Genomic DNA, 23,633 nt, shown 5'->3' on the forward strand with positions numbered 1-23,633 from the left:
TGACTGCAGCTCGCCCTCCGCAGCTCTTCCTAAGAAGCCAGCAATAAAGATGGGCCGGAAATAAGAAAAACATATGCCACCACATAAAAGCAGATTCCTCGCAAAAATGAGGCCACAGGAAACAAAACAGTTGCCATTCTAGCATCTCATGAAAGCTCGTTACTGTAAACAAGCCTTGCGGGGGTGCTGTGACCCTTCCCAAGAGTCAGGAAACACCCCGAGGCATCAAACTCAGAGGCCACAGGAGAGAAAAGTTGGGTTCTATTTTAACCAAAGGCTGTAGAGTATCCATGCTCTCATTTCTATTGAGTACATACCTAACAGTGGAACTTCTGACTTGAAGGGCTCAAGAGATTTTTTTTTAAACCTGTTAGCACAATTGCTACAATCTACCTCCCGTCATCTATGAAGAGGCGTATTTAATACTTCTCAGGCCTCACCTTGCTATCCATTTCTTTGATTCTTTGTCTACTAACAACCTTTACATTCTCTCTGTATACCCACAGCAGGGCTGGAGAGGGCTTAGTGGTTAAGATGTTGGTCTGTGCAGCCTAAGGACCCAGGACCCCCAGTACCCACATAAACCAGGTGGCCCATGCATCTGGAGTTCATTTGCAGTGGCTAAAGGTCCTAGTGTGCCCATTCTCTCTCTCCAGCTGCCTCTCTCTCTCTCGAATAAATAAAATAAAATACGTTTTATATACCCAAAAGATTCCAAGGTCTACTATATGTACAGCCAAATGGAGTTTTCAATTATCCTAACATCATGTTTTCAAACAGGATTGAACTACAAGTACTTAATCCTTAGAGATCTCCAAAGAAGACAATATGCAATTCCCCTCAGCGATCTAGTCACAGAAATGCTTTTAAATCACTAGCTCCAAAGCATACATACATGTACCACACAACTTTGGAAGGGGGATCAGGTTGAGGTTTTCAAAGAAGTCTGAGACTAGACTGCATATGCCTTGTGTCTTCTCTTCTCACTGAAGTCACATGGTCCCTAGAGGTTAGCTAATTTTATCCATCCTCAGTATACTGTGTTCTATTTTAAAAGTTTACTTATGTGTGTGTGTGTGCGTTTGTGTGTGTGTTTATGCGCGTGCGTGCACGCAACGCACCCATGACCACACCAGGGCCTCTTTGCCACTGAAAATGAACACCAGACCCTTGTGCCACCACTTTTAGCATCTGACTTACATGATGGCTGGGGAATTGAACCTGGGCAGTCAGGCTTTGCAAGCAAGTGTCTTTAAATGCTGAGCCATACTCCCAGCCCCCCGCCCATACCACTCTGTTCTAAAATGAATTCCATTTTGATCCAACATAGTAAATAAAAGTATAGGAGAGTTCTCCTGTCCCTCCTTGTAGTATTTTTCTCTTTCTGTAGTAGTCTTATTGGATCTATTTTCAGAGTCAACAACTGTACTGCATAATTTAACATTAAGGATTTTCAGCGGCAATGCTTCCATCACAGCTTGGACTTTCTTTTCCTTCTGTGACCCTCTGAGAGAAGCATATATAAAATGAGTAATTATTGCTGCTGAGGAATTGCTGGAGTCAGCAGCGCGCCTCGTAGGAGCTGTATTTCCTCCTCTTTCCTCCTTCCCTCCCACCACAAACTCTCCCACGTAAGTTGAGAATTAAAGGCATATTACTGGGATAAAGAAATCTGACCTGAAATATGTCTTGCAGCAACAATGGCAAGCAACCAAGGGTATTAACAATAATTTCCAATAGAACTAGAAAGGCTAGGCAATCTGCCTTAAAAATGAGCCAACCCTGCACACTTTCATCAGATTAAAGTCAGTTTGCTTTTCCTTCTGGAGGATCGATGCTTCTCCTATCCCTACCTTTTGGGGTGGGAGGGGGGTGCTTGAGCCATATAAACAAGTGCTTAGGGAATTTCACTTTTTGCCCAGAAGAAAGCTGAGAGATAGACAAACTCTATTCTGTGGGAGCTTTCCTCTGGCTTACTGTGACCAGGGTTTACTCTTTTTTTTTTTCTTAGCGAGATTATTCCTTAGTGATACCATCTCTGACACAGAAACTCAAGACCAGAAAGAATGACAACTATGTGTTATTTCGTGTGTGGAAGTCTAGCAAAGGAAGCATGATGACCATTCACCCACCATCCAGGCCATCTTTGAGTCGCAGGGAAGAATGGGCCATTTCTCTCTGCAGCTAATGACCTTGGACCTGTTTCTTCGCCTATAAAATAAGCAGGATGAAAATCCCTCGGGGGCTCACGTAGGCAGGGTTCAAGCAGTGCTGAGTCACTGGGAGCCTGTTCTACCGTTTTCATCGCCATCACCACCAAGACCACCACCATCTTGGAGAAGCTGTCTCCGCAGCCACGAAGAGCCCCCTCCAGGTTCTTGTCAAGCATAAAGTGCTAACCCCTTTGTTCTATGTTCCCCCTTCTCCTAGGTCACCCTGCAGGTGCCATACATTTGTAAGACAAAATAAAGGAAGTAGGGCTGAAGAGATGGCTTAGCTGTTAAGGCACTTGCCTGCAAAACCTAAGGACCCAGATTTGATTCCCCAGCCCTACCCATAGAAGCCAGATGCACAAGGGGGTGCATGCTAGAAGCCCCGGCAAGCCCATTCTCTCTCAGTCTATCTGCCTCTCTCTCTTCTTTCTCTCTATCAAATAAATAAAATAAAATATAAAAATATTTTAATCTTTTTAAAAGGAAACTAAATAGACAAGAGGGTCGTAGGCAAAGAAAGAAAGACATTTTACAGTTCCAGAAGAAAGTTACTTTTCTTATGGTTGTTTTCAAAAGGTGAAGTTCTTACAGAAATTCTTTCTGATCGAGAGGACTAGACAGAGGGGTCTAAAGTGATCCAGGCCACAGAGCAATCTGTTTATTCTGAGCCCCACTCCGTCTCTAGTGCGTAGACATGATCATCCTTGTTGAGCTCCAATGGAGAAGGAAAGGACTTGTTTTGAAAAGCATCTTTGCAGACTCAAGAGGGCATGAGCCAAAAGTGGCATTTGTTGTGCCTACCTCTCTCTGTGGCTGGCCTGGCCCCTGGTCCGTGGTGCGGAGGTTCAGGACGTGCACCTCTTGTGGCAGCCCGGTTGTGCCTCGGCTGGCACAGCCGGACAGGACGGTGAAGCTCTCCATCAGGGCTTGGACAGGGTGAGAGGCATTGATGGGTGACAGCTCACAGTGGGTACCAGGCTCTGGACCTGTGGATAGAATCGCAGATGTGAGCTGTTCAGTAAGATTGGGAGCATTTTGGATGATCAAGCCATTGCAAACCCATGTGAGGAGTCTTTGTAAGTAAGTACTCTCCAGAACTGAGTGATTAAAAGTCCTAGCCTATTTATCTTAAATCTTGGTATCTTACACCTCTTGAATAATTTTTGTTTAAATTCCTTTTAGACTCACAAGTCACCAGTGTATCCTCTAGCAGGAGAATGCTTGCCATTTAACACTTGTCTTCTCCTTCTCTTAGAAGAAAATATGAGGTAAAGGGAATAAATTGTTTAAAGGTCAAATGATATTATGCATACATATCAATTGCCTAAAATTATACCTCCCAAATACTTTATTTTTATTTACTTATTTTATGTTTGGTTTTTCAAGGTAGGGTCTCACACTAGCTCAGGCTAACCTGGAAGTCACTGTGTAATCTCAGGGTGGCCTCAAACTCATGGCAATCCTCCTACCTCTGCCTCCCCAGTGTTGGGATAAAAGGTATGTGCTACCACACCTGGCTGAAATACTTTATTTTTTAAGAGTTTCCCTTTGCTAGAGAAAGTAAACAAATTTAGGAAGTATACAATAAAAAAAATGTGTTAAGCAGAGGTAGTTCAGTCAGATCTGCACAACAAAGTTGGAACTAGACTTCAGAAAAATCCTCCTCAAAGAGGCAAAAATAAGACCAGACAGAGCCGGGCATGGTGGCACATGACTTTAATCCCAGCACTTGGGAGGCAGAAGTAGGAGGATCGCCATAAGTTCAAGACCACCTTGAGACTACATAGTGAATTCCAGGTCAGCCTGGACTAGCATGAGACCTTACCTCGGGGGAAAAAAAAAAAAAAAACAACAGATTCCGAAAGAGGAAAAGCAGAACTCTGGTCACACTTGGCTCCTGCTTCCTTGCTTTGTCTTTCTTGGATTCTAAACCTATCAATTCCTCTTCACCTTTACTTCCCAGACAATGACAGATCTTCCTACAGAGAACTTGGAGCTTCAAACTCTCCAAGCCATCTTCTATACAAAGGGGGTCCTGATAAAAGAATACTAAACTCCATGGATGTTTCAAATGAAAGTGCCCACCTCTACTATCCACAGGTATGCCTGACCCCTGAAAATTGCAGAGGAAGACCTGAGCTCCCCTAACAGGGCACACAACATGGTCTTCCTTGATCTAGCATCTTTTATCCTCCCAGCCCACCTCACTCCCCATACCAGTAACACCAGGTTGCTTAAAGATCTCCAATTTAAGGGGCTGGAAAGATGGCTGGAGGCCCTGGTGCACCTATTCTCTATCTCTTCCCCTCTCTCTCTCTCAAATAAATAAATGAAAATAAATATTTATAAAAAGATCCCCGAATACAGTAGAAAGGTTCCCAACTCCATTTCTTTATTCAAGTTTGTCTCAGCTACCAGAATTCCTTTGTCTCTGTAACTCCACCCCTACAATATACACCCCACGTGAAGTACTCCCTCTGTTCTACACCTCTTCTCCCGCACCCCTCAATTTCCCTACCCATCTCCACTGCTTCATTTACCCCACTGACCACAAACTATACACACCTCTCACTACCAGGCAAGTGTGACTTCCCTATATCTTACTACAGATTACTCATCTTGGGTTCCTCAGGACTGCACAGGGACACTTGACATATAGGAGATGCTAAAAGGATATTTGTTGAATGAATAAATAGATCATTGAGTGTTTTCAATAACTTCTCATTTTAAAATGATCCCTCTCTGATCAATGAGTGGGGCACTATTCCAAGGACTAAAGCTGGCTCTAAGGAACTAGTATGGGAAATAGGTTGCTACGGTGATGGGACCATAATCCCACTATATTTCATCCTCATTTTATATTAGCTGGATTGGTAGACAGACATCTAGAAAGAGGAGGGCCTGGAATATTAAGAGAATCCAGGAACTGTCACCCCTAAATATAGCACCCCAAGGTTAGTTGCTTTAAATAAAGGGACTCAGAACAGCAGGTACTGGAGAAAGCTTCCCTCTGGTGCCTTCTTGTCTGTTTAAAATCTGGACCCCAAAGAAGAAAATGATTACCTCTGGACCCTTCCCAGAGTTTCTATCAACTAAACACATACCACAAGCAGAGAGACTGGAGTTTGTCAATACACCTGGACAGAGTTAATTCACACACCATCGTCTTCTATTTTGGTCCTGATCAATATTCCAAAGAGAATCATTTACAGACCTTTGTCTGTTCTGCAGGCAAAACAATGTCTGTCCTCTGTGTGCTCTACAAACCAAACTGTGTTAAAATAATTTTCAGGGCCTGGGGAGATTGCTTGGTGGTTAAAAGTGCTTACTTTAAAAGCCTGCCAGCCTGGCTTCAATTCTCCAGCCACCCACATAACGCCAGATGGGCATTGTTTGCAGTAGTGAGAGACACTGGTATACGCATACAAACACATCATCATATCTCCACTCACTTCCCCCCCACATGCAAATAAAAATATGTATTTTTTAATATGTCATTTTTCAGGGGATGGGGAGATGGTTCAGTGGATAAAACACTTGTTGCATAAGTAGAAGGACCAGTGTTCAGATCCCTAGGACCTAACCCAAGTATCTGTGGAAACCTGCTTGTAATTCCAGCGCTTAGGGGATCCCCAGGGCAAGCCGGGTAGCTAGACTAGCCAAACTAGTGAGCTCTGAGTTCAAGTGAGAGTTCCTGCCTTGGTAAATAAAGTGGAGAGCTAGCAAGGAAGACACCCTGCATCAACCTCTGGCCTGAACACACACCTACAACACACCAACATAAATACAAACATGCATGCACGTTTGCATACCACACACATATTAAAAATAATCATTTCCAGGACTAGGGAGATGGCTCAGTGAGTAAGAGCACTTGATGCACAAGCATGAGGGTCCTAAAGAGGGCCTGAGTTCAATCCCCCAGCACTCATGTAAAAGGCCAGGCATGGCCATGCACGCCTGCAACCCTAGTCCTGTGGGCGCCCGGAGACAGGTCTAACTGCAATGACAACTCTAGGTTCAGTGAGAGAATATGTCTCAAAGAAATAGTGAAGGAATGATAGAGAGGGACACCACCTTTCTCCTCTGGCCTTCACACCAGTGCACACAGGGTACATGCATCTGTGTGCACATGCGTGTATACACACACACACACTATTAGACACACATGCACAAAAATGATTTTAAAATAAGCATTTTCAACTTGTCCAATTGTCTCCATTCCCCACTCTTCTCCCTTGTAGGAATGAAGCCAGTAATTAATCACATTCTTACCATTTCCCTTTATACTATAATTTTCCCTTCTTTGCAAGTTGTAAGTCTGCATCCTTTTCTTCTGCTTATTCTGTCAGGTTATCCCAGTGAACCTCAGAGGACAGTGGTAAGGGTCCCTTCACTCCTACACTTCATCTTCACCCACCTCGTGAGCTGCCTACACCCACCTCCATTCAGTAGCTGAGGAGCCTGGGACTGAACACTCAGCACCACTAAGCCACAACCTTTCCAATGGAGCCAAAAGGCCTGGATGCGTTCCAATGAGCTCCTCCTGGCTTCTAAAAAGCAAAGGTATTTTCTAGAATTGCAGCCTCCACTTGCAATGTCATTGTCGCTCAGACTCAGCCTCGCCTGTACCCCATGGCTTGTCATACATACACAGACACCAGTCCTAGTGGGCCAAGTCTATTTCAGGACTCATGGAAATTATCTACGTTGATAACGGCAATCTGGTCTAAATGAAGCATATGCCCTTTCAAATAATCAGTGCCACTCTCTCTGCTGTTGGACTGTGCCCAGCTGCTTTCTCAGAAAGCAGGAGGCAGGGAGAGGGACGTCATGGTCGCAAATGCATGAAGGGTATTTCTGGGTGGATCCCAGAGCCTCAATTCTGGGGACACACACTGGCTACTGCTTTCTACTCGGAAAGCCTCAGAGTTGGTCTCAGAGCTTCCAGCCATCAATTTGCAACGATCCCAAGTTCAATACAATTAAAAAAAAAAAAAAAAACCATGCTCCTAAGAGTGTGTGCACAAAGCTTTGACTGGTTTGTCCTTTGGTCCAAAACACATCTGTCAAGAGATCTACAATCTATTTGGCTCCGCAATGATGTCAACTGGAACTGGGGTCTCCCAGGCAGAAATAACAAGTCAGTGGGAACAAATCAGAAGACAAGGTCCTTCCCAGAGAGGAAGGGAAGCAGAGCAGGAAGTCCCCAGTGCCAAGAGGATCCACTTTAGCCTTAAGTCCAGGAAGGACAGACCTCTTCCATCTGGGCCATGGCCCCAGCTATGGGATGTATGAGTCAGTTCAAGGTCAAACCAAAGAGAAAGCAATGCATACAGCACAGTGTTCAAATGGTGGGACAACATCTCCTTAGGTAGCCACTGAGGTCCGTGTTTGAATGCATTCAATGCTATGACTTAGATCTTAACTGTCCCCACTCCAAGGGCCCACATGGTGAAGGTTTGACTGCCCATCTGTGCTGCTATTGGGAAGTGATGGAACTTGTAGGAGGTAGAACCTCAGGGAAGGAAGTTAGGTCACTGAGGGCGAGCACTCTCAGGGCATAATGGAACCCTAAACCCTTCCTCTCTCTCTCTCTCTCTCTCTTTTTACTTCCAGGGCCACCCTGAGAGGAGCAGTTTCCTCTGCCACCTGCTCCTGCCCGGATGTTCTGTGTCCCCATAGACTGGAAGTGACAAAGACAAGGGACCGTGGACTGAAAGTTCTGGAACTGTGAGCGACACAAAACCTTTTATTTATCTCATATATTTTGTTGCAGCAATAAAAAAAAAAAAAAGCGGGTTAACATACTCAGTACAGAGTGCTCCTGACCATCTGACACACTGGATTTGTTTTGTGTGTGTGTGTGTGTGTGTGTGTGTGTGTGTGTGTGTGTGTGTGTGTTTCTTTATTGAATTTTTTCTCATCCAAGTTGTAAAAGAAAACCAGTATGTGACAAAACAACACACCAGAAAGACATGGATGTGTGCATAAGAAATTTTCAGCCATCACTGCCTGGAATAAAATATAAAAAAACAGCGCCTTCAACAGTTCATCATACAATGTCAGACTGTTCTGGTAAAAAAAAAAAAAAAAAAAAAAAGAATGAAAGCCAGGTGTGGTGGTGCACACCTTTAATCCCAGCACTCAGGAGGATGAGGTAGGACGATCTCCATGAGTTCGAGACCATTCTAAGACTACATTGTGAATTCCAGGTCAGTCTGGGCTAGAGAAAGAAACTCGACCTTGAAAACCCAATAATAATAACGAGAGTGATGATGATAATAATGTGAAAGTAACCATTCCCATTTATGCAGTTCCCACTGTGCTCTGGGCAATGCTCGGTGCTATACACCATCAAGAGGTGGCATTAGCCTCGTCCTAAGGAAAAGAAGTGCCCATTACACTTATGCAACTGTTCAAGGTCATGGAAATCATGTGACATCTCAGTCTACGACCCCCTCTCCTAGCAGGCAATAAAGTATCCTGAAGAACAAAGTTACCATGTCCACTTTCTATGAGAATCAAAACACCATCATGCATGTAGGGCAAAGGGCCCTGAGGTTTGTAATTCACTCTGATATCTATCCACATAATAAGATGGGCTGATGGCTGGATACATATTTGATAAAGCAACTATTGCAAAATGCTAACTGTGGAATCAAGATGTTTGCTGTATAATGGTTTCAACATCTTTGTATGTTGAAATGTTTCATTTAAAAAAAAAAATATGAGGGCTGGGGAAATGGATCAGAGGTTAAAGGCATCTGCTCCATAAACCTGCTGACCAGATTTCAAATCCCCAGCCAGATGCTGGGGTACACACTTCTATAATCCCAACATGTCTAAGGCAATGGGCAGGGGGCAGAGCCAAGAGAATGTCTAAGCTCAGAAGTCAGCTACTCTGATCTTCCCAGAGGCAAAAACAAGAGACACCTTCTCTCAGGCAAAGTGAAAGGAAGCGTCCACACCCCAACTTGGTCCTAGGGCCACCACATGTGTGCAGCAGCATGTATGTGCCCCCCCACACAGAAATAATTATGTTGATAATAATAAAAACTGTAATAAATAGATAAGAAGGGGATACCCCTTAAAAAAAAAAAAACTATACAGGCCAAAATGTTTCCACAAGCCACAAATTGCAGATGAGAGAGCAAAAGCATCTATCCTTTGGCCTAGCAACTTTCCTCTAGAAATTTATCACAAAGAAATACTTGGACAAGTGTTGCAGTCCGGTTTGCATTGCTGGTAGAAATCACCTGACCAAGAGCAGCTTGTGGGAATAAGAGGTTTATTTGGGCTTACAGGCTCAAGGGGAAGCTCCACGATGGCAGGGAGAAACAATGGCTCGAGCAGAAGGCGGACATCACCTGCTGGCCAACATAGGGTGGACAATAGCAACAGGAGAGTGTGCCAAACACCGACGTGGGGAAACTGGCTATAACACCCATAAACCTGCCCCCAACAATACACTGCCTCCAGGAGGCATTAATTCCCAAATCTCTATCAGCTGGGAACCTAGCACTCAGAATACCTAAGTTTATGGTGGACACCTGAATCAAACCACCATATTCAGCCCCTGGCCCCCATAAACTGATAACCGTACATGATATAAAATGCAATGCAATGCAATGCCTTCATCAAACTTTAAAAGTCCTCATAGTTTTTTATCAATCCTAATGATGTTCAAACATCCCTATAATACAAGGTCTTTTAACTGAGCCACAATACCAAAAATCCCCCCAAAATCCATAGTGGCACAGAATAAACATTCACACTGCAGAAGATGGTATAGCAAAGAAATATTCAACCAATACAAGATTTAAAACAGCACAAACATCAAACTCTGTAACTTCAACTCCAACAACTCTAGCCAGTGACAAATCTCCAAGTCTAATAATTCTAACCAGCAACAAGTCTCTGGCATTCCAATTCCACCCCTCCAGGTAGGCTATTCACAGTCCTGGAAAACATCATCAGGGCCAGCAGCTCTCCTTAGCAACCATCTCGTGGTCCTGGCATCTCCACTGGGTCTCCACTACAATCCACAGTTCATCCTCATAGCCCCATGGGGTCTCCATGCAGGCATCCAGCAAACCTGCTACACACTGCCCATGGCGATTTCCAAAACACAAGACTGTGTTGCAAACTCAATGACCCTCTCTTTTCTGCATTTCTTATGCTCCACAATACCAGGTACAGTGCCTGTTTGTTAATCCAGGGGAGAATAAAGCAGACTTTGAAAACAGGACACTCCTTGAGCACTCAGGCCCCTTCAAAAGAGTCTACATTCTTCCTGTTGCCCCAGAGCAGGTCAGCTAGCCAAGTATCAAAGGTTGTAATCTCTCAAACAATCTGCAGGTGAACAGGCATCAGTTTGGGCCCAAAGATTTCATTTTTTCTGTGCCATATCCCTCTGCTCACACCAGTTCATTTCTATACAAAGCAACCCTGCACAACTTCTCAGGTCACAGGCATAACAGCAAACTTTTCACACAAACTGCTAGCCCAGTCCAAGCAAAGCTCTTTGTCACCCTCATAAGCCAAACCCCACAGTCCATAGTTCTTACTGCATTTCAGGTCTTTCAACTCTGACCAGAATAGTACTTACAGCAATGCAAAGCATCTCTGAGGCCAAGGTTTCAAGTCCTTCCACATTCCTCTTGAAAATCAGCTCCAAAAGGCCAAAGCCACACAGTCAGGTGTCTAGCAGCAACCCCACTCCTCAGTACCACTTTACTGTTGCAGGTTTACATTGCTGGTAGAAATCACCTGACCAAGAGCTTCTTGTGGGGAAAAAGAGGTTTGTTTTGGCTTATAGACTCGAGGGGAAGCTCCACAATGGCAGGGAAAACGACAGCATGAGCAGAGGGTGGACATCACCCCCTGGCCAACATAAGGTGGACAATAGCAACAGGAGAGTGCGCCAAACACTGGCATGGGGAAACTGGTTGTAACACCCATAAGCCCATCCCCAACAATACACTCCCTCCAGGAGGCTTTAATTCCCAAATCTCTATCAGCTGGGAACCTAGCATTTCGAACACCTAAGTTTATAGATGACACCTGAATCAAACCACCACAAAAAAAAAAAAAAAACACAGATTGTCTCAATGACACAAACTCAAACTCAGAGAGAAATAAAATAAAATCCTTTGAAACTATAAGATTGAACATGACCTCTTTTATTTTTTTTTTTAATTTACTTGCAAAGAGAGAGAAAAACAGAGTAAGAATGGGCACACCAGGGCCACTGCCAATAACTGCAGACAAATGTGCCACTTTATGCACCAGGCTTTATGTGGAGAATGGAACCAGGGTAGTTATGCATTGTGACCTTCTTAAAAGGACTTTTACTAAACTCTCGTCCTCTCCAGATGAACCACCCCAAGGCCCTGCCCCCTACTCTGGGCTCAGCTCTCATGGCTCTCTTGCCCACTGTGTTTTAGTCACTCCGGCTGAGGCACACCTGCTAGCTATCTCCCAATATAATTTACTCTCCTTTTCCCAACTGCCAGGCACATGGCTGCCCAGAACAAAAGCTGTGTGTCCCAGCCCCACTTGCAAGCAGCCATGGCCACGTCACAGAGTTCTGGCTGAGATAGGACCAAAGACTACACATATAATTTCTTCTTCTTTCAAGAACTTTCCTTATGCAAGGAAGGAGTGTGTCTTCTGTCTTTTCCTTCTTCCTGTTGACTGGAACATAGATATCACACAGAGTGTTACAGCAGCTAATTGGGGCCATAAGATGGAAGTCATGTGCCCAGGAGGACGAAGCAGTAAGGTGTCGCTTCAGTACCCGGTAAGCATGGAGCCATCTCTGAAGTCCTTCCATTCAGTTCTGGCCTGTTGTGATTTGTTTGTTTGGTTGTTGTTTGTTTGTTTGTTTGTTTGTTTGTTGAGACAGGGTCTCACCATGTAACCAAGACTGGCCTCAAACTTCCAGGGATCCTCCTGCCTCAGCTGAGGTAATAGGTGTGAGACATCATACCTGGATAGACTGCTTCTTTATACATAAAAATGAGAAAAGGTGTTTGGAGTTTTCTGACACAAGGAACTTAATTAATACACTTATCTTCCTTTACTTCAATCCAAAGAACCACCCTTCTTGCCAGAAGTCTCCACATACCCAAAGTTTTCATCTGTTTACACGTTCCGCTAACGCATTCCTTCCCCTGCCTGGCTAACTGTGCAGACCTCCTGAGGAAGCCTTCCTTGCCTTCCTCCCTGCATGGTAGGTCTCTTCTCTCACACTCTCAAGGGCTCTCCACTTCTCTTCACAGCACTCCATGTGTCTGCATGTCCACAATCAGTTGTCTAAGTATTTGTTCAATGGCTACACATGCCCAGAGACCGCAAACACCATCAAATGACTGGAACCTGCTAATTCTGTTCACGTTGGATGCCTGACCCTAGCCCAGGGCCAGGCACACATAGGGATGCCAGTATTAGTGAGGCAAGTAGAAAGAAGCACAAGGTGGCCCAGGTTTACTAAACCTCCTACCAGCAAGAAGCTGTCCATTCAAGAGATTTCCCTTTCACTCTTTTCCTAAGAACCAAAGTTTTGTTCTTATACCAAAGGAGACATTGATCATGAAATGAAGGAAGTGACATTTTGGGTTCCTAGGAATCAAGTCCCAGTTTGGACTTTACCACCCTCCATTGTTATAGCAGGCAGCAAACCAAAACTTCCTTTGATGTCTCATCCAGGAGACTGGTCACACCTCCCCAGGTGCACATCGCAAGACCCCAATCTCACCCTGTGACCTTGCATCAGTCTGAACACGCCCTGTCCCTCCCTGTTCCTCAGCTACAGTCTGCCACCATCAGGATCGTGGTGGTTCCTGGTCAGTCCGTCCACACACAGCTGGACTTGGCTCCTTCACACAAGCCTCCACCTGGGACCAGTGTGGCCCACCCTATGGGCCCCACTGCACATCCTGAAGGACCATTGTAATTAACCACCTCGGTGCAAGCACACAGTACCTCTAACCACAGGGTCCCAGACACCAGGAGAACATGCTTGGAAGCCCTGTCTGACTCATCCATCACTCTATGGAGCCCCTGTGAGCTGCTGAGCTTCCTGTACAAGCCTCACCACCAACGCCCACAAGCCACAGCCCTGCTCTTCCCTACGCGTCTTGTCACTGTAGTTACCCACAGTGAGGGGCAACCGGGATACAAATGTTCCTAAACACACATGCTGAAAAAGACCTGGGGACATAACTCAGTTGGTAGAGTGCCTGCCTACCGCGCGTGAAGCTCTGGGTTCAATCCTCACCACCACATGCAACAGGGCAGCTGAGGCAGGAGAACAGAGGGTTCCAAACCAACCTGAGCTATATAGCAAGACTCTGTCTTAAATAAAATAATAAACGTGAAAATAAACACACAGGCCATTACCCTCACTCCATATGCTATAGTTAAAAAGCATAGAGATGTTTTCTCTGAAGCTTCATGGAAACTTCGTGAAGTGGGTAGAATACATCTTAGACTATGACAAGTAAATTGTTGCAAGCCGCTGAGCTGGGCACCTCTTTCTGCGAAGCACTTCCTGGCAGAACTATACACAGAGGTCTCCCCTTTCTCACCTGTGCCTCCCCAACTGAGTCTGGTCCTCTACTACATGACCTTCTCAGGATTCTCTGGGGGTCATTTCTGAAAATAAATAAATAAGTCTAAGTGTCCTGTGGTCTCAAAGTGAGAGCTGAGGTGATCTTTGTGAGCTGGCTTCTTGGGAAATCTGACCTCAGATCGGACGGGGCACAGAATCTTATCTGAACCATCCTCTTCCTTCCTGACCTGAGGTCAGCTCCGTTCTTCCTCTTTGCTGCACCCTCCTGGCCAAGGACGGACAACCGGCCCATGCCAGAGCCACACTGACAAGGCCACCACCAAGCCAGCCTTCTTCACAGGACAGACTCCCCACCTCCCAGGCTGCTGAGCAGCTGGGAACCACTTGGTAGTGCCCAAGGCGTCCACCCTGGGAGTGATGACCCCAAGGTGGACTCTCCCTGTGAAGGATTCGCATGCAGCCACACCAGCCCTCGGATTCTGTGCGTCTTACTTCTTACGTTCCTAATACAGTATTGTTATTTTGATTGCAACACCCCCATCGGCTAATAAGGATTTCTGCTACTGTCCCATGGGGGATGCAGTAGTATTAGGAGCGTAAGAAGTAATATGCACGGTGTGAAAATTCTGATTTGGGAGTGGCGGAAACTGGCGCACAGAGGGAGACGAGTCACACTGTGCCAGCCAGTAGCAGCAGGGAGATTTGAACCTGGACTTCTCAGACTCTAGGTCCAGCATCCCCTGCTTCTGCCCTACACTTCCCAGTTCTTCCCCGAGGACTCAACTCACAGCCTTATAAGCCAAGCATGAACATGAGTTCACCTCTGACAAGGTAAAATGAAGTAACATTAAAAAAAATAAAAACCACTGAACTATTCAATTCATTCTTGTAACCACTAGCCGACTTCAAAGACTCCGCGTTCTCCATGAGGAAGCATGAGTTCCTGTCTCATTTTACCCAAGGTCCCTTTTGTCTTTTCAGTTAATGCTTGATTATCTGGACACATGGGAAACGTTCCTGAGATCTGACTGTAACATCAATATCTGAATTCCCAGTTCTACTTAAAGACAAAAATGCAAAAAGACTCACCCTTTCATTATGTCCTGGAGCTGGGACCCAGCATTCCAAGCTCAGTGACAGAACCCCCACATCCATGCTGGCGGTGGGCCAGAGTCAAGCCTTGCTAGAGTGCACACAAAGCACTTGGGAACAGAGGCATTCGCCGCACATGCTAAATTTAATCTACCCCTAAAGAAATCATTGACGTTACACCTCATGTAGCCCAGAGGAAAATATTGAGGAAAGGGTATTGTTTGGAGGAAGGGATCGTAAGTAATTTTCACATTTAATCAATGTGACCTGCAAGTGTTCAAAATCCTAATGCATACCAAGTTGACACAAACATCTGGTACCTATTGCACATAATTTCCAGTGCTCTGATTCTCCATATCACCCAGTATACTAATGAGGAGCGTGTGTTCAGCTGTAATAAAAGTAGTAAAGATGCTGAGGGAATTAAGAGGTAACATTATAGCCTGGGACCAAGACATTGCAGTGGGGAGGTTTTTATTGCAACAACACCATTGGCTAATAAGGGTTTCTGTTATTGTCCCATGGGGAATTCTGCAATGCTGTCAGCTGCAAAGAGGGACAAACTCCCACAGATTGTGAGACTGGGCCCTGCCTAGCCTATTCTATCCCTGAGCAGAAAATTCCTTCTACCCACCGTGGGATGCTAGAATCAGTAAGAAAGGGCACCCAGGATGCTTTTTCAGCCAATAGCACAGTCTGGCTCTCAATGAGGCGTAGGAGAAGGAATGTTAGGAAAACTGAGATATGAAGCAAAAGCAGCTCAAAAGAGAGAAGCACCTGGAAGCCCTGGGCTCCAGAGCCCATGGTCTGTACGGAGCGTGTGCTCATGTTTATACCATCTCAAATTACAACTCAGTGGTTCCTATGGCCCCTTGGGGTTAGCACTGTGGAATGCACCACCATTAAACTCCTGAAGGGGCCCTTCAGCCACAACATCCACCTGGGTTTTTTAATAATAAAACTTAGCTGGAAGCCGAAATTTATTTTTGATAGGGAAAACACAGAAGAGTCCTAAAACATGAACTAAGGGTTTCATAAAGGAAGAAAGCCCAGATTTTTCTACAGCCAAACTCTTGAGGCATCTCATATCAGCGTTTCTTGCACCCTTCCTGTGAGTATCAGAAGCCAAGCCTTCCTCTTGACAAAGTCGCCCTCCTCCAGGACGTCAAATGCCAATTTTTTGGGCTAAAAGCCAGGGCATATTGTGTTGAAATCGCGGTGCAACCACGTTGAAGAATTTCCTGTGTTCAAACTGTGCTTTTAAATGTTCAAAGGAGAAACAAAGCTTCGTTAAGAACCGACTTTCTCAAAAGGTGGGAAGTGCCAAGCTAGAAAGGGCCGTGTGGTTCCTCTACCTGAGTCAGCTGCCATTCCACTCCACGCAAGCACCGCGGGTGGGATTTGTACGGCTCTGGAGGAAAAGGTGTGGTTCTGTTTTGGGGTTTTTTTTGGGGGGGGTGTTTGTTTTACCTTTTATGACCCCAAGAGAAGAGGTAGCAGAGGGGGCAGGTCCATGACTCCCCATCACACATAGCAAGAGGACCCTATAAAGGGCTGAGGACGCAGCTGTGCTATAGAGCAGGTGTTTGCGCCACCAAGGCCCTGGGCTCTATCCTCGGCACCAAAATTATTATTTTGTATTAAAATGATAAAAGGCAAGCCTTACCGTAGAGAGCATGAGTTATTGGACCGGGGGATATGGGACCCTGGAGTTATTACTAAGTCCACAGCTACTGCTTACTGGTTGCTTGAGCTTGTGCTGCTGGTGAGGAGGAGGGGCTGTTCTGATCGCTGTGTTCTGCTGGAGGTCAAAGCCAGGACCTAACGCAAGCCCTGTACCACCGGGCTACACTCCTAGCCCTGACCTTGTAAGCCTTTACCTCTTCCTTATTTCACCAAAGGCTTGACTTCAAGATAAGATGAGATATTATATGTAAAAGTGCTTTACAGATTTCAAGCAGTATTAGAGACATAAGGTCCCTTGGGGGAAGGAAAGATTAGTGAATGAAAAGTATTTTCCTCAGTTGCAAAAATGTTTTCTCTGTGGCCTGTTAGAATACTTAATAAACTATTTAAGATAAGGATGTTCTTATAATATTCCCCAGCCATCACTCCCATCCCCCCAAAAAATATTTCTAAGAATTGCAGTGGGAAGATTTCAAGTAAACTATGCATTTGAAAGTCACAAGAGGGCTAGTTGGGAAGAAAGGGTTTAGTGGGATTGGAAGGAGGATGAGAGAAGGTAATGGAGTGAATATGACCAAAATACATGACATGCACGTATGAAATAGTCTAAAAGAAAGTAAGAAAAAAAAAATAGTAAACCTATGCAGGATCTTAAGAATCAAATTCCTGTGCTCTGAGCACAACCTGGAACCGCAACTCACAAAGGTGAGACAGGCCATGTTTGTGCTTCCAAAGAATGCCAGCAGTCTAGAAGGAGCACCGAGTGCTGCCACATTGGCCAATCTCCTTGCCTACTTCCCACCTGTAAGAGAGCACACCTGCTCCTGTTTGTCTGATGCGACACAAAGGAAGCTGAGGTGGACGGGGACACCAGCTAGTGTCCCTCGATGAGGATTATAATCTATGAGGGAGCACTGCGTTCTACGGGCTGGCACTGCCCAGAGAGTCATCACAGGAACCAAGAACAAATCAGGAGAAGGTTTGGAGGACAGAGAAAAGAGATTCCTTTTTTCCCCTCCTGCTCTGAGTTTGGAAAACACAAAATGACTATAAAAAGAAAATATGCTTCATTATTTAAAAAGGAAAAAATGCTTGATTGATCTGGATTTATAATATTAACCTCATTAGCCACTTAATAAAAATTATAACTCAATTCCTACTAACACAGTATTTAATAGTAAGGTGACAGTTTAAATAATGTCAAGTTGTTTCCCTTTCATGATAAGATGACATTCCCAAATTCATCCACTGCTCAGATCCTGACTTATACCCAAAGAAATTCATTGTCAGCCAGGTATAGTGGCACACATCTTTAATCCCAGCACTTGGGTGGCAGAGGTAGGAAGATTGCTATTAGTTTGAAGCCAGCCTGAGACCACTGAGTGAATTCCAGGTCAATCTGGGCTAAAGTGAGACCCTACCTCAAAAAACAAACAAAAAGAAAAGAATTTCTTCCTCCTAGCCTGGTACTGGGGGCTTGAACCCAGGGCTTTTCCATGCTAAGCACACACTGTACCCCTAAGCTACATCCCTGGCCTGTTTTGCACTTTCTACCTCCAGCAAACTGGTTTCTGATAAGAAAGAAAAGGGAGGGGGCCCAGAGGTGCGCATCTTACACAGAACCATGGAGGTCTAACACATAGCAAGGCTCACCCAGCACTCAAGAACATTCTACTAGGGCTGATGTACAGAGTCTGGAACAGACAGTATATAAGTGGCAAGAGAAGGTATAAGAGAGGGATGGACAGGACGCATGGAGGAGGGAAACCATAACTTCTGGGGACTTGAAGCAGAGCCCAAAACCACCAGTCCTGATTATAGATAGGAGAGAAGAAATTCAAAAGGAAAAATCTACAAACTTGGTTTAGCCATGCAAAACATTGCTAATTCTAGCCATGTGTACAAATTGGGTCATGAACTGAAACACATTTACTTTAAAGATTTTATATATAATCAGGGCACTCAACAATTGGTTCTTAAGGCATGAAGGAAATGTTTAACAGGAATGCCAAATTACCCTGCTTTAATGTATATGCCAAATCCCATTACCGGACTCAGCTATCCACCTGCCTCTTCAGGCCGCCCAGGTGCTTCTGTTGCAGGGAAACTGACATGCAGCCGGTGGCTTGTAGACAGCTCTGTGGACATCTGGCGTCAAGGGCACTCTTGCTCCTTTCCCAGTGAAGCTGAAGGCTCTGGAGAAGCCACAGAGCCACAGTTCCCAAGCTTTGTGGAAGCTATGGGCTCCTCAAGGAACGTGAGCTTTAAAAGGGCAGAAAGAAGCCCAGTGTGGTGGCGCACGCCTTTAATCCCAGCACTGGGAAGGCAGAGGTAGGAGGATCACCGTGAGTTCAAGGCCACCCTGAGACTCCATAATGAATTCCAGATCACCCTGGGCTAGGGTGAGACCCTACCTTAAAAAACAAACAAAAAAAGGCAGAAAAAGGGGCTAGGGATATAGCTCAGTTGGAAGAGGATTTGCCTGGCATGCATGAATCCCTGGGTTCAGTCCTGAGCACTGCATAAGCCTGCCATAAAAGTAAAAGCATGGGGGCTGGAGAGATGGCTTAGCGGTTAAGGCACATGCCTGCGAAGCCTAAGGACCCCAGTTCAATTCTCAGGTCCCACATTAGCCAGATGCACAAGGGGGCGCACGCGTCTGGAGTTCGTTTTGCAGTGGCTGGAGCCCTGGCACCTCCATTCTCTCTCTCTCTCTCTTCCCCTCCTCCTCTCTCCCCCTCTCTCTCTGTCTCTAATTAATAAATAAAAGTAAAATCTTAAAAAAAAAAAAAAAAGAAAAAGCATGTAATCCCAGCACTCGGGGGTGGAGGCAGGAAGAGAAGTTCAAGACCATCCTTAGCTACCCTGTGAGGTGGAAACCCACCTGGGCAACCTGAGACCCTGACACAACCAAAAAGGAGGAGGGTAAAGGGGCAGGAAAAGAGGGGGACGATGACCCCATGAAGGTAACAACAAAAGGACTGTCCCCAGCTCATTAGTCCTGGTCCCGAACCACACTGGCACACCTGCATGAATACAGATGCCCCTTAAACCTGTTCCATTTACGCTACTTTCCCTTTGTGGTAAATATCAGCTTTTACAAATCTACGGTTCGAGTTATTTGTGTTACACTGTCCTGTTGTTTAGTTAAAATCTCCCCCAAAATTCAAAACAAGGATAAATGGGAGACCTGTCCCACGGAGCATCTGCTGAGCATGCTCACGCCAAAACCACACACAGGGACACACTGTGGAACACACATCTGGGCCTCACAAGGCAACCTTTCAAGACAGGTGTGTGTGTGTATGTGTGTGTGTGTCCGTCCTCTCCTTAGCTGGAAACTCCATGAAGTCAGGAGCCACATTCCTTTGGCTTATTCCCTATCCCAGTACTAACCACCATGCCCAGAATGCAGCAGGCATTCACCACTGTTTGCTGAGTGAGGAATCAATTCATCAGCCGATCCACCACAAGCCAAGGCGCTGCTACGGTTCCAACCCCACAGATCTGAACCTCCCAGCAGCTCCTGAACCATTCCATGCCTGTGCCTTCACCTCTTCGCTGGCAATACTAACAGGGTTTCTCTGAAGAGTTAGTTGTTTTTATTTGTTGTAATATTCAATACAGTATTTCCCAATGATGGCATACATTCTAGGGGAAAACGCCTATTAGCCCAGGTCAGTCTCCTTTTGCATTAGGAACCATAGAATAACAGAGCTTGAGTGCCAACATAGTTCACTGTCCTCACTGGCATCTGTCCACAGGATTTAAGGGAATGCTACAAATTAGTTAGCAGAAAGACCCTTCCAAACCCTCTCCCTACTTTTTCGAACAAGTTCTTCCATGGTTTTCCAGTCCAAGAGGTGTAAACTTGATATATCAGGATTGGCCCACCCCTTAGTAAGTTGCTCATGCCCTGGTAAATTACCTACTGAGTGTGATCATGCAGACAGCCTTAATTAAACTCTGTGGGTCATTAAAAAAAAGAAAGAAAGAATATCAAAGTCGAGGGGAGATAGTTGAGAAGGAGAGAGGGTTTAGCAGGAGTGGGAGGGGACAAGAGAGGATAATTGAGTGACAAATGTGATCAAGATACATTAAAAATGCATGTATAAAATTGTCAAAAATAAATTAATTAAAAATTGATCAGTCCACCCAGTCTTCAGTTTTACCTGTAGAAAAGTTTCTGATCTAACTAAAATATTGTGCTTGTATATTTCTTTATTTTTTTTAAATTTTTTATTTATTTATTTGAGAGCGACAGACACAGAAAGACAGATAGAGGGAGAGAGAATGGGCGCGCCAGGGCTTCCAGCCTCTGCAAACGAACTCCAGACACGTGCGCCCCCTTGTGCATCTGGCTAACGTGGGACCTGGGGAACCGAGCATCGAACCGGGGTCCTTAGGCTTCACAGGCAAGCGCTTAACCGCTAAGCCATCTCTCCAGCCCTATATATTTCTTCATAAACTCAACTCTCTCTAGAAAGGAAATTAAGGGGCTTATAACAAAAAAAAAATCCCAGAAATTTGATTTGATCAATCAATTAGCATCTCTATGTTAAAAGAAAATGGATCAGCTCTTTAGACAAGAAAGTGTTTTTCCTAGGTTTGAAGTTAAGAGACTTATAATAAGGATGCAAAGATCAGTGGCTTCGGTAGTCATTTTCCATAAATTACTGCCCCATTGTTGAATGAAAGTTCCGCTCAAAATTTAAAGCTGGATGCCAGGCGTGGTGGCGCACGCCTTTAATCCCAGCACTCGGGAGACAGAGGTAGGTAGATCGCCATGAGTTCGAGGCCACCCTGAGACTACACAGTGAGTTCCAGGTTAGCCTGGACTAGAGTGAGACCCTACCTCAAAAAAAAAAAAAAAAAAAGTTAAAGCTGGGATAAATAGGATACCTGTACCTGAGAGCAGCTCCTGAACATGTTCATGCCAAAACCACACACAGGAACATGCTGTAAACATATCTGCCTCACAAAGAAACCTTTCAAGATGGACATGTTCTATGATGTTTCAAAGATGAAGCTGTTTCTTGGTTTGCTTTTTTGATTTTTAAAGTTTGTCACATTCACTCAAAGCAATGTCTGTTTTCCTAAAATCTGTGGGTGTTATTTGGGGGGGAACTGTTCTTCAGTGTTTTTCCAGTCTGAATCAACAAGCTCCTCTCTTTTCCTCCCAAGAGAACCTTCTAAAACCACTGTGCCATGGGGAATTCTCCTCTTCTCACAAGGAGACTTTTTAAATTATCAACCTGAGAATGAAATGCTTTGCACACTAGTCCTACAACAAAAAGGGCTTTGTTTCAAGATTTGCACAGAAAAACACATAAAAGGAATACCTACTATTTAAACTAATACTTTAATTTAATTCCTTCTCTCACTATTTCATATCATACTCCTATCTTCCTACCAAACAATAAATGTCTCATATATTCAACACTCACTGCTAATAAGATATTCTACATTAGCAAATTTCCCAAGTAACTACATTCTATTCCTTTCAAGAAAGAAAATAACTTTGGTCATTTTAAAGGAAAGCAACCTAAAATGTACCACATTCATACATAGATACATAAATAATTTCCAGACACACTAAATATTTTGAGCATCCTCAAAAAATATGGGGCTGGAGAGATGGCTTAGCGGTTAAGCGCTTGCCTGTGAAGCCTAAGGACCCTGGTTCAAGGCTCGATTCCCCAGGACCCACGTTAGCCAGATGCACAAGGGGCGCATGCATCTGGAGTTCGTTTGTAGTGGCTAGAGGCCCTGGCACACCGATCCTCTCCCTCTCTCTCTCTCTCTCTCTCTCTCTCTCTCTCTCTCTCCCCCTCTTCCTCTCTCTGTCTGTTGCTCTCAAATAAATAAATATAAATAAAAAATAAACAAAAAAAATTTTTAATGGTTATGACTTACTGCATGTTCCTTGAATAGTTAGTGCCATCATTATAGATACTAACTATAGTTTATTAAAAGTTGCTATGATATTTCTCCACCAAATAGCCACAGAGTTTTACACTTAATAGTTTTGTCTATACTTTTCATACTTCTGGAGTTTATTTCTGCCTCCCTCCTTCCCTTTCTCCCTTCCTTCTTTCCTTCCTTTTGTTCTTTCAACAGGGTCTTATATAGTCAAACTGGCCTTGAAATCACTATGTATCCAAGCATGACCTTAAACATCTGATTCTCCTGTGTCCACATCCCAAGTGCTGGGATTGCAAGCATGCACCACCAATCCCAGTTCGTGTGGTGCTGACATTGAATCCAGGGCTCCCAGCATGCTAGGTAAGCACTTCACCAGCTAGACTACATCCCCAGCCCACTACTGTAGCTTTTTAAAGTTAAGTTACAACTTGCAATCTCAGCCTTCCCATGTTAGAAACAGGATCTGACGATGCTCTTTGTAAACCAAACCAGACATATAGACATACATGCATACAGACAGGCCCAAGAAGATTCATTTTTTTAAAACTCTATTCTGAAATGAAAATGTTTCTCTGGATCCAAAGATACCTCATAGTTCATGCTCGATTTCGATCTTTTCTACTATAAAAAAAGTATAGGAAATTGCAAGGAAACAGTGAGTGGAAATGCACTGCTTTTTTGTTGTTGTTTGGGTTTTTGTTGTTCTTATTGTTGGGTGGTTGGTTTTTCTGAGGTCTCACTCTAACCCACGTTGTCCTGGAATTCACTCTGTAGTTCCAGACTTGCCCCAAACTCACAGTGATCCTCCTCTGCCTCCCAGAGTGCTGGGATTAAAGGCATGCTCCACCACACCCAGCTGGCAAGTGCACTTTTTTAATCAAGCAAGAACAGGAAACTTTCAGAAGCTTTTGGTAAAACTGCATTTGAGCAAAGAAAAAATAAAATGAGCTCTTTTAACTCCTAACATTTTACCCTTCTTCATCCAAAACATACAAGAACACACATAACTGACAACCATGGAACAGATCTTAACACCAAGAGAAAATTAATATTGGCAGCCTTCAAAAACGCACGTCCTCAAATTACTTAATGAATGTCTTCAAAAGCCTGCTCTTGCTTCTTCTATGATTTTATGGCCA

General features: G+C 44.5%; 1 protein-coding gene across 1 annotated transcript in view; it reads right to left on the reverse strand.

Moving 5' to 3' along the window:
• The window catches only part of Tgfbr3 (transforming growth factor beta receptor 3), a 226,714-nt gene that overhangs the window by 131,446 nt on the left and 71,635 nt on the right, over positions 1-23,633 (reverse strand). Inside the window, exon 3 of the mRNA XM_045138245.1 lies at positions 3,015-3,199. Within this exon, the coding sequence (XP_044994180.1) occupies positions 3,015-3,199 (185 nt within the window). The remainder of the gene's footprint in view (positions 1-3,014; positions 3,200-23,633) is intronic.

The sequence above is a fragment of the Jaculus jaculus genome, chromosome 19 (assembly GCF_020740685.1).
Source record: "Jaculus jaculus isolate mJacJac1 chromosome 19, mJacJac1.mat.Y.cur, whole genome shotgun sequence".
Classification (NCBI taxonomy): domain Eukaryota; kingdom Metazoa; phylum Chordata; class Mammalia; order Rodentia; family Dipodidae; genus Jaculus; species Jaculus jaculus.